Genomic DNA, 14,789 nt, shown 5'->3' on the forward strand with positions numbered 1-14,789 from the left:
TTTCAGGCAGCAAAGGAGGAATGGGATTTAATTTCCCAAGAAAAGTTGGATGGGTGGATAGATAGGATGCCTGAGAGAATACAGGCTGTACTAGATGCAGATGGTGGTCATACAAAGTGGTAATAATATTTTCTTAAGACTTATTAGTTCTATTCATATACTTTTCTTAATTGAGTTGTTTGAATTTTTTTTCAATTTTCCATGGAGAGGTGTTGTGGTTATGTGGTTGCGCCGCTGGGGAATGAAGACTTTACGGACACGACTGTACTTAAAGACCACCTGATTCCACGATGGAAAAGGCAGACTTCGACAGACAGTATTTCAATATACTTGGTTGAACGGTTACTTCTTTGTTCCCCAGTACACCCTAGAAGCCTCCTTTAGTTCTCAGCTCTCGCCTCCTCTCTGGAAGAGCAGGCTACCTGTCAACTATCGTACCTATTACCGATAACGTGATTAGCACCTTGCGAATACGTTACACTTATCCTTCTCCTTTGGGTTTACACAATCAGCCAACCACTTCTCTGCAGGTTCTCTGAATACTCATTGTTGCTTTAGATCCTTGGATTTCTCCACACTGTACTCATCACTCCAAATTACCCTTTCAAAATCCTCAGCTGTCCAGTCCTTATGAGCTGTAGCCCATCTCAATCTCTTAGCCATATGATCAGGCTTTAGCCTAGGTCTTAACTTGGCTATTCATTTTTTAATGTTTGCTTCTCTGAGTACCCGGTCCACTATGCAGGCAAATTTAGTAGGCAATCATATCCAGTCACTCTGGGTAGTATAAAGAGTTACCAGTATCAAGAGAAATACCGGGTACATAGCGATCCCTGAAGTCGCATCTAGTCATTTTCCGGTTGAACTTGGCTGCCTGTATAATTGTGTGATGCTGTTGACCACTCAAAATGGGAGTACGACCAGGGTGAGGAAGATTTTCAAGAGATTGGCATTTACATGCCCGGACAAGAAAGCTCTTAACTGTTGTCCATGGGCGTCTAATAATTTGAGCCACCAAGGCAATATTCTGGAGGCAGTAGAAACAGGCGATTATTATGCTCTTCTCTGTAAGGCTCATTTCTCCCTGGGTGGCTTTAGGTAGGGGTCTTTTTTTTGCGACATACTTCGTATTTCCAGAACACTTAACCATTGGTAAAAAAGGTAGAGGAAATTAATAAATTAATTAATTAGGTAAAGAAGTCTTCTGTAGGTGTAGATTTGTGAATAGTCACGGTCGCAATGGGGTGAACAGTCATGATCAACTTTACACTTCGTTGAAAGATGGCATTTTGGCGAGGAAGCTTAGTCATCTGAGACCGGTTTCACGAATTCTTCTGCCGAGTGACTGTAGATGGATATAGAACTTACATTACATAGATTAGCAACTGCAAGAGATGAGTATTAGAAGAGGATGAGAAATAACTCCAGAATATAGAACTGCTGTATCAACAATATAGCTCGACAGGTCGAAAAGATAATAGCCTCTTCAACTGCCACAAGATAGCTGAAGAAGTTGGAATTCAAGTATATGGAATATTAAAAGGAGATATACAATAATGGCCATGAAAGGCCTAATGTTTGCAAGTATAGAAATGAAGTTTTCCTTCCTCGTCTGGCCAGTTATGAATCCCAATTTATGAAGTGGGATGCAGATCTTGATATTATCTCAAATCCTACCCATGAATCCAGTAAGATACAACCTGTTATTCTTGTAACACAGGATGAATACACCTTTAATTCAAATGATAGTTGACACTACATTTGGGTTCATGAGGAGCATAAACTATTGAGGAAAAAGGGACGTAGTTAAGGCCAACATGTTTCTGGTTTTCTTACTCTAATTGGACAACTTGGGGATGGCAATACATGTGTTACGATGCAATGAGGTGGTGGTATTTGGTGGAATGGACATTGACATGTAGTGTATATAGTACTGAGGCTAACCTCAGAGTCATTAAGATTACGAGTTGGGAAGATGTGACAAGCGGTAGCTTGGCACACATATGTATTTCGCCTTAAGAAGCAGTGGCGGTATAGCTGGGAAATACAAGAAAGAAGTTCCTTGTAACGATCCTTCTTCAGATAGTTAGTTCTTGGCAATGGGAAAAGATACTTCTCTTTCTTTCCTTCTTCGTACCTTAGTCTTACAATAGCATTAGGCCTCTGCCTACATTACCAATAGTACAAGACCTCTGTCTTCTATCCACAATGCCTAGTGTAAGGTTTCTCTAACTCTTCTTCGTGAATAGTTTTTTCTTTGTGTATCAATAAAGGTTGCGATAATGATAAAGATTGTAAAGGTGTTTTTATATTCGTTAAAGTAATAAGTAGGAAAAGTACTTAGAATTCAATCTAATTGTATTTAAACTCGTACTGCCAACACTGGCATACAACAAGCCCCCACCAGCACAGGGATACCGCTAACTGGTATACCACTAGTCCTAAGTTAACCAAGTCTACAGCCCCACACCTACCATCACCGAGTCATGCCCGCACGAGAACTAATTACAAAGCCATCAAACAACCCAGCGCCCATCCTGGTCCCAGTCTGTAGCCCCTCTGGTATGAAGCCAACCAGTACTAAGTGTAGTCAAAGCCAAGCAAAAGACCAACGTGACCAGGTTCCTTGTCCAACAAACATAAAATCACTACTACCCAATCTGAAAACCATCCTCTGATACCTCCACCACAATAGAAAACCAACAAACACACAAACGAAACCTACAGGTGATACAACGGCAGGGAGGAGGCAACCAACATGTTAATCTCTCCCACCTGCATGCCAGGCTGTCGACCCTATGAACCCACTTTACCGGTTGCCTGCGAAGAGCATACCGGTAAGGAGGACCTGCACCCGCTGCCTGTCCCCCAACCAAAACAACACAAACATAGGACATACATGGAGGTAGTAACAGACCAAGAAGGTCAGTGGGGCCTATCTCCCACCCGTGGTGCCATGCCTCCTCCTGCCAAACTAGTAGCCAAACCAAAGAAACCAAACAAACCCCACACAACCCAGCACACAAGACACAAACAAGTCCAACCAGGTAGTTGCAACCCACTATCTGTACAGGTGGCCGTCAGCCAGCCAGGCCACTGGGGAGCTTTGCAGCACTCAGCAGCTTCACCCAACAGCCCAAGCTAGACTGGCAACACTTAATTAGACCTCGCCCAACCTGATACAGGCCTAACTGCTGCTCGCAAGTGCCCCCCCCCCTCCAATCAGCCCCCCCCAAGCCCCACACACCAGACACCGCAGAGCTCATCCAGCCCCCCAGCCTCTCAGATAGATCAACCATCCGATAGCCACAGGACGGCCCATACCTAGCCCCATCAGGCAGTCACTGGTCTTGGCCATACCAATAGAGCCCCAACCCCCAGTACCTTGTAGGCCCACCAGCCACAGTCGGGAGCTATAGAGGAGGCATCACCAACACCTGAAGGCACCGGCACCAGCCATGCTGTCCAACTCGGTTGAACTGAAGTTCAACCAAGTCGGGAAAGAGTAGGTAGAGCCAGCCAAAGCCAGCCCCACAGGTTCGGCAACAGGCACAGACCAAACGACGGGCAAGAGGTACCCTCAACTGACACAATGTAACGTGTTCGCAAGGTACTAGTCATGTTATCGGTAAATGATACGATAGTTGGCAGGTGGGTTGCACTATCAGAGAAGAGGCGAGAGCTGAGAACTAAAGGAGATTTCGAAGGTGTACTGAGGAACAAAGAAGTAACCTTTCAACCAAGTATATTGAAATACTGTCTGTCGAAGTCTGCCTTTTCCATTGTAGAATCAGGCCGTCTATAAATACACAAATCTTGTTCATGTCTAGCATGAATGAAACTAATCAAAGGTATCAATCGATACTCTTTGGTAAAACAAACCAAGTATCAAAACGATACTTAAAATATTACATAAAACAAAACCAAGTATCAAACGATACTTAAAACAAACCAAGCATTGAAGCGATACTTAAAACAAAACATAAAACAAAACCAAGAACCGAGTACCCGTACCGGTTACATGCAACATGAAGGGGGAGGGTGAGCAAACAGAAGCAGACAAACAGAAGGTAGATCCCACTTGCAATGGGTGAATCCGCAAACTGTCATCCACAACTGAACAACCCTAACGTACAGACGATGTGAGTGCCTGGCAGCCAATCGTCCCACACCACCCCAGGCAGTAATGAAAACTCATACCAGGGGGTAAGATTTTTCAGGGTCAAAGCCATCCCCACTAAGGTGAGGAGGAGACACCTGGCTTTACCACTGTAAATACCGCAAGGATAAAACTTCTAAGGGAATGGCAATAAACAACATCGTAAGATTCTAACTGTAGAAACATAACATAAAGAGGAGGGGCTGGACAGGTACTGGCCTGCCACCTGAGTAGTGATGCGGCCGGTATGACGGGTTGAGGATGCAGGATGGTCATTAAGCAAACTCGTAGGCATTTTGAATCGTGAGAACTAAGGACTCCATTAAAACCCAATAAGTAACATGAGCTGGCCCAAAGAACAACACGGGTGATCCCCCCAAATACAAAGTTCAATCACCTCAATGGAACGCGAAACCTGCGAGTGGACGATAGACAGAAAGCTGAAGACATTTTACCGAAAGGAGCTAGTAGGCGACCGTGATGAATAGCTCAAAGTGTGAGCATTGTGAGATAACCAGTAGGCAACGAAACGAGAAGCAAACAAGTAATCCACTACACAACGCAAACAGACCTCAATACCAAGAGTCCCAGGAACTACTGAGCGAACTCAGATATCTCCCCCAGAATCCAAGGCATCAAGGCCCATTGTGAGTATGAAAGAAACACTCAGGACAAAGCGACGGCAAGGATGAGGAAAAGTACTTAGAACAAAGTGTGAAGAACCTATCCTCCTGGGCCATCCTGGCCTCCTTATATAGTATTTTTCCCACCTGTAGTCATGTGACCCAAAGTGGTCACATGCGTAAAACCAAATCATGACAAACTAGTCATATGACCAAAGTGGTCACATGCTCAAAACCTATGACCTCCTAACAAGGTCATGTGCACAAACTCATAAACCAATCATAACACAATAAACAAGTCATATGACTCAAATGTGTCACATGTACAAAACCCATGACCTCACAACTAGGTCCTGTACTAAATATAAATCATATTCACAAGGCATAACCGCAAGGCACACTTGCAAGGCATATTGGCCAGGTGCACGTCCTATGACTCATATTCGAGTCATGTGCGAAACCTATCAAACCATAACATCATGTGATCCAACTGTATCATATGTGCAAAACAATAACATACCTATGACTCATAACTATGCATCAAGTGAAAACCTTTTCCATGCCAAGCCATATTCATGACATTCCTTCCTCTCCACATATTGGTGCCTACAATAGAGACAGATTGCTCAAACAAATTGTAGATAAGGCAATACCAATATTTGAAGCACAGTTTCCTGGATGCAAGGTACTATTTGCCTTTGACAATGCATGCAACCATCTCAAATATGCCACTGATTCATTGCGAGTTTCTGAGATGAATCTGGAATCCGGCAGAAAGAATGTAAAGGTAATGTATGATACCTGTGTTATAGATTCTAATTATCCAAATGAGGGCTTTATGCAGTCCATGACTTTTGGAATGGTGGACCTAAAGGTCTTAAGACTGTTCTGACTAAGTGTGGTCTCTGGCCACAGAATGGACAAAGGATTCTGGCACAATGTTCTATTCAGTCCACTACTAGTAAGAGCGGGATGCCAAATCCATACTACTTGGCAGGTGAGACCTACTGTGCTCATGCTCTTTTAGCTATGCAGCCTGACTTTCAGAATCAGAAGAGTTTGATTGAGGAGGTTATCTTGGCTGCAGGGCATGAAGTCATTTTCTATCCTGAATTTCACTGTGAACTCAATTTTATTGAGTATTTTTGAGGCGCTGCCAAGGTATATACAAGAAAAAACTGTGGGTATAACTTTGAGTCTTTGAAAAAACTGGTTCCTACTGCCTTGGCTGGGATATCAAACAAACTTATCTGGAAGTATTAGGCTGGCACTGATAGAATTATGGAGGCATATCGCCAAAAGGTAGTTTATGGTTCTCCTGAGTATGCCAGCATTGTAAATAAGAGATATAAGTCTCATAGACGGGTTAGTAATATGTAAATAATCAGTTAGCAGCATTTATCTGCTTTCTTGTCAAGCCAGAGGGTGTATTTTAATATTAAAACAAATAATATCTTTTATAAAAACTAGATGTGGGTACAAATTGAACATAGGACCTTTAAAAAAAAATTTAACATTTATAACCCCTTACTCTTACTCAAAACAAGCATTTCAAAATTGCACCTCCCAGGTACACCTTTTAAGCACTTCGCACCATATATCTAACTAGGCAAACTGTCTAACCCTGTTTGAAGAAATGAACGGAATAGAGTAGATGTGGAGGCAGGGTGAAAAATGTATATGGTGGAAAAACGAGCCCTGTGGCCAGTGCGAGAGCTAAAGGAAAAGGTATTATAATATGGAAGAAGGGACGGGAAGGAAAGGAGGCATTGGCTGATGAATAAGTGAATGAAGTAGTAACCAGTGATACCAACGCAAGGCAACGCGGATGCAAAAGAGTAGGTGAGGAATGAAAAAAAATAATGCCCACCTGCGCCAATCTACCATACAAGCCCCTAACTAGCAAGAAAAAGAAAGAATAGGGGCCACAGAAAGCCAAACGAGCGAGCGGATATTCCAAGAAAATAAGCCATAGACGATACGCCGGCGGAGCCCCAAACCGCCAATCCCCATCCCCATCCCCATGCCGCCAATTCCCTCTCCACTTCGCACCACATCTCCGCGCTAGCCCCGCCCATGGCTCATCTCTTCCTTCTCTCCTCTTCTATCCACTTTTGCATTTCGTGCGCTAATTTCTTCATGAACGACGGCTCAATGATTCCCGCAGAGTATGCCGATCCAGTGCGTAGGTGTGGCCGGCAGCTCCTGGAGGGGAGAACGGGGGATAGGCGATGGTCTCCGCCATGAAGAATAAAATTGTTGATACTAGTTACTCGAAGACTACCCCCTCCCCTCGAAAGAATGGGGGGCGGCGGGGGTGGCGGCTGGTGTGCTCGGGGCGAGGTGGGGTTGGGGGGGTGAAGGGAAACTCCCCGTTCACGGAGCTGGCAGGTCTCCGCTTTTTGATCCGCAGAGGAGGAGGTGGTGGTATTCGTGGATAACGTGCTGGATCTATTAGGCACCGGATGTGCATGCAATGATTCCTTGGTAGGGCGGGGGTTAACAGCCCAGTGCTTCTTCGCACGGGTTCGGGTACTCGGTGTTGATGCCCCTCCTCTAATACACACTGAGGGCGATGTAGCGAGGCTAGGTCTGGAGGAGGAGATATCCGCGGCGGAACTTATTGCCTCGCCAGTGTCTGTGAATGTGTATGTTTGTAGGCCATTAAGGGTACCTGGGATATTAACGCTCCTTTCTCCACCCGCTGAACTGCTACCACCGGGGGAGACCCACGGAGAGAATACAGCGTCAAAGGTATCTTAAGTGCGCATTAATAAGGTCTCTGGAGCCTCCATAAGCTCTTACAAGGCGATTAGGTTCTTTTGCAAGAATTAGGTGGATGGAGTGCCGAAGCTGTCTCTAGGCGATAAATTTTTGAGTGCCGTCTTCACCCCATGCCTGCTCCTGTCGTCCTCCCGTTAATCGCAGAAGATGCGCCCAGATCATGAAAATTAAGAACCAAGGAAGTAGCATACTCGGGGTTCCATACCCACAGTGATAACCTATGAGCCGCAACTGTATTGCGCGATTGCGATTTAACATAATTTGGATCACGAACACTTCTATCCGGCGGTTGTTACCCCACTTCTCTCTAATCCCTGGTGATCGCATTGAAGGAGAGGCGTACTGTACCGGTATGCAAAGCGAAAATCACTTCCATAATAATAATAATAATAATACCGGTATTATGATAGCATTTAAACGGAGAAACATCAACGATTAGTAAGGCAACAATAAGACTCCGACCACCAGCGCACGACTTTGGGGCATGTGGGGATGTTCGCTCCTTCTCATCCAACCCTCTTGCTCTACCTGGTCAATCACTCAACTAAACTAACTAAAGGGGAAATGACAGGAGTATACTCAAGCAGCCGTATTGAAATCAGAAGTCCCTTTCGCATTTCTCTCTTAGCCACCTCCTGATTTCAATCCCGCCACTCAAGCATATGAATCGAAAAAAAAAAGCACTTTCCCATCTTTCCATCGACCACCACCATACCACTCTCGTCCACGCAATTCTCTCTTTCCTCAGAGCACTCTTAAACTAACAAAATCAAGACAGGCTTCATAGAGACTCCCACGGTTCGTAGCCTTTGCTCCGTCCCTTCGACTCTCTCGCAGTGCTTCCAACCGATGCATGATTTGATTCAGACGATACGTCATTTCTTCCCATATATGTGCTAACGAGGTTTAAATATGGGGTAGGTAGAGCAGCCAGCAAAAGGACACAGGGAATAAGCGGAAAAATTCAATAAATAATCTGATGGTGCTTGATATACAATTTTATTTCGATTGCTGAGTCCTCCTTAAGTCCAAAACTTCCACTCCCGGTATGGTAGTCTAGCAGGAACCAACTGGAATCGGGAGCAAGCGTGTGTCCAGGCTCCAGTCGTGCCAAGGTTGTGGCTTAGTCAGAACTGTTGCGAAAACAACTTATCCCTCTCGCCCGAGCTGATCAAGTATTACAAATTATTGAAAACTTTTCACAAAGGTGAAAAGGAATGAGGAGAACTACACATTGAGCAAGCAAGGAAGATGGGTAATAACTTAGATTTCTGCAGTGGGGTGATGGGCGAGGGGGAAAACAAAGTGACCAATTGTCAATATCAAGCGAAGGAAATCCGTCTCTCTTTATTAACTGCCAAGAGAAACTTCGTTAGTAAGGTCTCGGTTGATTTGTTCCTTGATGTCCATTCATCGCCGACTACTCATTTCACCATTCTCCCATGTCATCGACAGAAGTAGAAATGACAGGGGTGATGGAGCCGAAAATTTCAATAAATACGGTAGTCCAACGCACTCAATATTCGACCCTACTTTCCTATTACTAAGTCTTAAGACTTCCGCTATGGGTAACCTAGTAGGAATCAACCGGAATCTTAACCCTGCATGCAGGAGGTTCTAGTATCGGGGGGTGGCTCGGAGGAGGGGAAAGTAGAGTAGGAGCATTTGACTAGTGTTCCTGTCGGGCAGGCCACACACAATACCACCCCGCCCCTAAACAGCTATCACACGATAAATACTGGAGCAAAATATGTTGAAAATTTTGGACGCCAAGCATGTTTTCTACGCGGATTGGGATTAGAGATTTTTAGCTTTCCATCTGAGCAGAAAGTACTAGTGCAATAATTTAGTCGACGGCCTGCTTCCGAGTAGGCTACTTTACGGCTCGGATGCCTTAACGGGAAAGTATCATAAATTCCAACCTATCCTAGTCATAGCGAAAGGGGGAAATTTAAATTCACTAGCGATAGGGGATGATGAAGAATAAATATTCGTGAAATAATTTCGGAGAATCTGGGGAATTGGGGGTTTGTGCGGGGAAAGATTAGACTGATGAAGAAGTATCATTGGAAGCGTGCTTCATCCCAAGTCCTGGGATACGATATTAGTATTTTTTATAGACACCATTCTCCTTCCTCCTGTCACCTCAGTGCGCGTCTGCGTCGTTCCCCCAACCTTAAGCCTAATATTCCGTGAACTCAATCTAACCCGCCATTTCTTCATCTATCCTCATGTACCAGTGCAGATTTGGCATAATCCGTGCCTTGCCGTTTCCCTTCACTGTCCATTTATACGAAAATAAGCATAACTTAAAATAGTTACCCCTTGTCCCCACTCCCACTCAACATCCCTGCTGGGCCGGTGAGCTGTAACGCTTCCAATCCCACTGTACTGCTTATTGGGATAGTGGAGGTTGGATGTATTGTGAATCCTGTTAGTTTTTTATGGTTAGCTAATCCATACTTGTAGATCTCTTTTTTCGTTGCACTCATGCTGGGAGCTTGTCCGGGTTTCTCCTTCCGGGAGAACCGCCCGCAAGTGAGATCCTCGCTACTGGATTGGAGAATCACTTGCCCGGGGATCACATATGCCTCTCTACACCCGGGTGGATGAAGCCATAAGATATTATAATGGATTCTTAATATGCATTCAAAGTGGGTTGGGCATACAGGTCATTGCAGAGCACCATAACGGAGGCGGGGTTGATAAAGCGGGCATTGCTGAGGGGGGAAATGTTGTCGGCTAGAGAACGCATTGAAGCAGCTCGAGGGGGGGGTCAACTTATGAGGACTTATATATAAAACATACACAAGGTCTTTAAAAACAAAACCCAAAAACTACTTCGTGACTAGGATAGATGGATGTTCAAGTGATATCCCAGTCGCAGGGTGACAAGCGAATTTCTTTACCACTGGGATGGAACATACCCAAACTCCGCCACCGTAGGTTGTATTTATATCTATCATATCTCAACAAATCCTGAAAATTGTCCGGAACAGCCAGCGATCCGATAGAATAAGGTCCAGGGCAACAGCGTGCGACTGTGCTCAATACTCGTCCAACGATCTCATCTCAGATATGAGGTCTCCCGGTAAGGAACAACCCAGTGTCGGGGGACTTTTGTAGAATCTGACTTGCCAAGTCCAGCGTTTGAATTAATACTCTGTCGTATGCTCGTCCATAGTCACTATAGGCAAATCTAGATGGGAAAAATAAAAGGTCTCTGACATCCCAACGATCCTGGGAAGTCGCGACCCTCGGCTACCGATCCCATTTCCTGTCCCGGAAAGCATTGTCTATTTCTCGAGGAAATTCCTCCAATCCTTTAGGGACTTGTATGAGCAGGGTACCCAAAATGCTGGTTGGAGACTGTCCCCTCGTGTTGCGAGGTCGGAGTACGATCGTAGGAGCAAGCCGGAGCAACCCTTCGCCCTCCGGCCCAATGCGTAAGGTGCCAACTACCGTACTAATGATCTAGCATCATCACCTATTAGTTCTAGTTCATTTCTTCCCCTGTCCCCGGGACATGACGGGACCGCCCCCCCGACTTCATATCCACACATGGCTTGGCCACCTCCGGTTTGCCACCACAAAAACCATGCAGCATGACTTGATCCACCCCCTCCTCCACCCCCGTACCGGGATTTAAATTCTTTCGTGCCCTGGCAGTTCCCTACGTTATCAGCCCCCCAATATCGAGGGCCAGGATGGGTATCCCGAGCTCTAAGAGGGATGGATAACTAAGGCAGGGTTTCTGCTCGTTTCTTGCCAACCGCAACATGTTTGGTACATGATGGACAGAGTTGTTATCGGACGAGATTGGCTATGATTGAACAAGTCAATACTATTACAAAAAATACCGGAATTTTCTGTTTTTTGTCGGCAGGAAAGCTCTCGGGAATGTCGGGGGTGGATTGGAGGTAGGGTTGGCTGGTTGAACTTGATGAGGCTCTTCGATGCTGTGGAGAAGGAGGGATGTGACAACGGCATCGGTAAAGTTAGCAGTTTTAACCGAAAACAATCCAATTGTCTCGTCAGATACTTGTGACACAATTACTAATATGATACGACAAAATACGACCCGATCACCTTCATTCGTTCTCTTTCAACTCTCCGCTGGCTTATTCAACTCAACTAACTAAACGGTAAAGACAGGAGTATATTATATGAATCGCAACTAAGGCCGATACCACCTTATATTCCCCTTGATTGCCACACATACCAACTCTCGTCCACGCAAGGCTCCCATTCCGCTGGGTACTGTACTCCCACGCTGATAAAAAGAAAGATAGGCTTCACAAAGACTCTCACCGTTCGTAACCTTCGCCCCGTTCCATTGGCTCTCTAGTACTACTTCCGACGGGTGCATGATTTGCTACCGGCGGATACATCATTTCCTCCCACGGATGCCTTAATCCGAAACGCACCTCCAAATCTTTTATCCGAACGATGAAACAACACCCTGAGCATATGAGAAGCATCCATGATTTCCAACGGTGAAATTAAAGTTCTTAGCTTATTGTTCTCACACTAGGGAGCCAGTGACGGCACGGGTTACGTATAGGACCATGGGAAACTACTCGTAAACGAACTATTGATGGAAAAATATTTCCCTCCGGAGGCCAACAGGATGGGGGAACATATATAAAGTGCCCCACTAACTCAGAGCCTTTGGCCCAACATCATTTGTTACACCAAATTTGGCGAAAGATGGACATCTTCAAATTAACAGTCCCCAACACTACCTTGGCAAAAACAAAGGGAATTTGACATTGTCTAGAGAATCACTTGTAACCCAACTCTGCTGAAGCCCAAATAAAAAGGATTGAGATTGAATCCATGACGTACGATGTATCAACTGGCTTGAAAGCGACTTAAAAGTTTCTTGGGGCCCCATAAAAAGGTACATGACAACCCCTAGCTCCTACTTTATCCACCTTCTCTCCTTGGCTTTATAATTTATCAGAGTTCTGTAATGGTTTATGTATTATACAGGAGTTTAGCAGTCTAGCGCGAAATCCCGGTGGATTTTCATAGGGATCGATGTTCTCTGAGGTGGGGGATGAAAGTGGATATCTTCGGTGTAAGAACGGCCATCGAACCAAAAGTTTTGATCTAGTTAGTAGTCAGGTATAAAACATCATCTACAATCCACCCAGATGTTCTCTGCGGAATGGGTCAATTTGGGCTGACCAGGTATTGGAAGGGAATTCTGGACTTAGCGCACGTCGCCGGGGCCCGGGGTCCTATGCTCCCAGCTTCCCTTCCAGCGGTCCCGGCCCATGCGCCCCCGGCTAGTTTCCACAACTATTCGTGGCGTCAATAGCCTTCTCAGTTGGTATCTCCGGGCGAACCACATGAACCAATTAACTAACCAACTAATTAAATAGCGCTCTTTGTAGAATTGAGGGGCAGGAAGGGTGACTTAAGGCGCCTTTTGTTCCTCTTTAGAAGTTGAGACTAGAAACCCTCCACCCCAGACCCCGCCCTCAGCCAAAATTCCAGCATCGTAACATAACATATGATACCGGTATCAGATTATACCTCCAGCCTATAAAGTCTCTCTTCTATCCTACATTGATTAAGGTGAAGGGAGAGATCACCCCAACCCCCCCTCCGCCATTTTGTCCCCCCCGCGAACACAGACCGCTTGGTGAAAATAAGCAGGTACGCGTATGCGGCCAATACGCCGTGCCTGCGACGCAAAAAGAAACAAGTGCAGGCTCTTGCTATTGAAAGAAAGAAGTCTTCTGAAAATTCAAGCTATCGGATTGCGCGGAGGTCATCCCTAAAAGCTGTAGAATGTCGAGGGTTCTAGATTGACATTGGATGACTGGAGTGTATCATGGAAGCTTCGGGAGTCCGATGGATATTTCAGGGGTATGTTAGATCGGTATGGCCTTTCGGTGATTTACGGAGGAGATTCTCTAGGCATGTTTTCCCTCTGTTATCACCGGAGCGCGCCAGGGGATGGAGCATGTGCGGAGGCACAAAGAGCGGAGTGGCGATCTACGAAACGATCAGGATGCGTTGATGATGTTTTATCTATATGCCTCTCCTTACCGTTAGCTTAGCTAAATGACGAAGTGTGGACAAATGAAGAGAAGGATGATTGTCATTTCCCACACATCCCCCGTACGCGAGTACCCAAGTTCCAAGCAAAACCGCTTATGTATCATACCGTCTACCGGTGTGCGATCGGTCCTCCACCTTTACCCACCATTAACAAAGGTCTCCACACGTGACCCTTTGGCGTTCCTGTACATTTTTTCTTTCTAGTGCGATACCGTATAACATTCTGTTTTAAACATCCCCCATGTGGCTTGTAGGTTAACGAGACAGCTCTACGAGGCTACCCTGTTTAGATTTAAAAAAAGCAAGTGTGGTACAGTACAGCCAAGTTACACAAGCCTTTATGAGACACGTCTGGTACAAGGTAGGATCATGAATTCATGGTACAGAGCAGGGGTAGTCACTCTCCGTTGTGAAGGTAATTTTGGAACACTTGAAAAAGTGTGTGTTCCCACATAGGGTCATGCGCAACAACGATTGGATGCTGAATTGAGAAGGGATAATAGGTGTTGGTATTCTCACTTGAATCAACACTAGTAAATAGTCAACTGATATAGTCAAACGATCATGCTTATATCCATTAGATCCGAGTGAGAATTATGAGAGTAAAAATTGTCTTGAGTATCTGAAGATTACCGCATAAAAGGGGGTAATGGTGTGTAGTTCCAAGCGTGCGAGTGATATCTCATGAGTACATATAGGATTCATGAACATAAATAAGGGCTAATAGAGCCAGTAGGTTAGCATAATACATCACTAAGTTCGCCTAAGCCTATCTCATATTTCTCTAATGCCTCCAGCTCTACGCTCTGCCTCTGGCCCAGTAGTGGGACATATCCCTCCTATTCCTGGTAGCCCAAGTCATTTACGCACTTGGCTCTTTGACGCTGAGACATCTGACGATAGCGGCTCCGAAGCCTTTTCTACAAACCCTCCTACTACTTCTACTACTTCAACCAAGCCTGGCTCAGAATTAGAGACTATTATGGACTCTGATTGTGAGTTTGACTGTGAGACACCGACTCCAGGTCCAATTACTACTTTCTCCTGTAAGGGGCGAGCTGTGATAGAGTCAGAAACTGAATCCCATCGTGAGCCTTGCTTCTCCCATACAGTGTTGTTAGCTAAATTGTTAGATGATTCTGAACCAC

At 45.3% G+C, this 14,789-nt stretch overlaps 1 protein-coding gene; it reads left to right on the forward strand.

Moving 5' to 3' along the window:
* Nucleotides 1–11,725: 11,725 nt before the first annotated feature.
* On the forward strand, nt 11,726–12,892 carry GSTUM_00009521001 (uncharacterized protein; the record flags this gene model as incomplete). XM_002840765.2 has 3 exons in its annotated part: nt 11,726–11,796; nt 11,855–12,696; nt 12,773–12,892. The coding sequence occupies exons 2-3, from the start codon at nt 12,610–12,612 to the stop codon at nt 12,890–12,892; spliced, it is 207 nt and encodes a 68-aa protein (XP_002840811.1). The 5' UTR covers nt 11,726–11,796; nt 11,855–12,609.
* Nucleotides 12,893–14,789: the final 1,897 nt, after the last annotated feature.

The sequence above is a fragment of the Tuber melanosporum genome (genome assembly GCF_000151645.1).
Source record: "Tuber melanosporum whole genome shotgun sequence assembly, scaffold_58, strain Mel28".
Classification (NCBI taxonomy): domain Eukaryota; kingdom Fungi; phylum Ascomycota; class Pezizomycetes; order Pezizales; family Tuberaceae; genus Tuber; species Tuber melanosporum.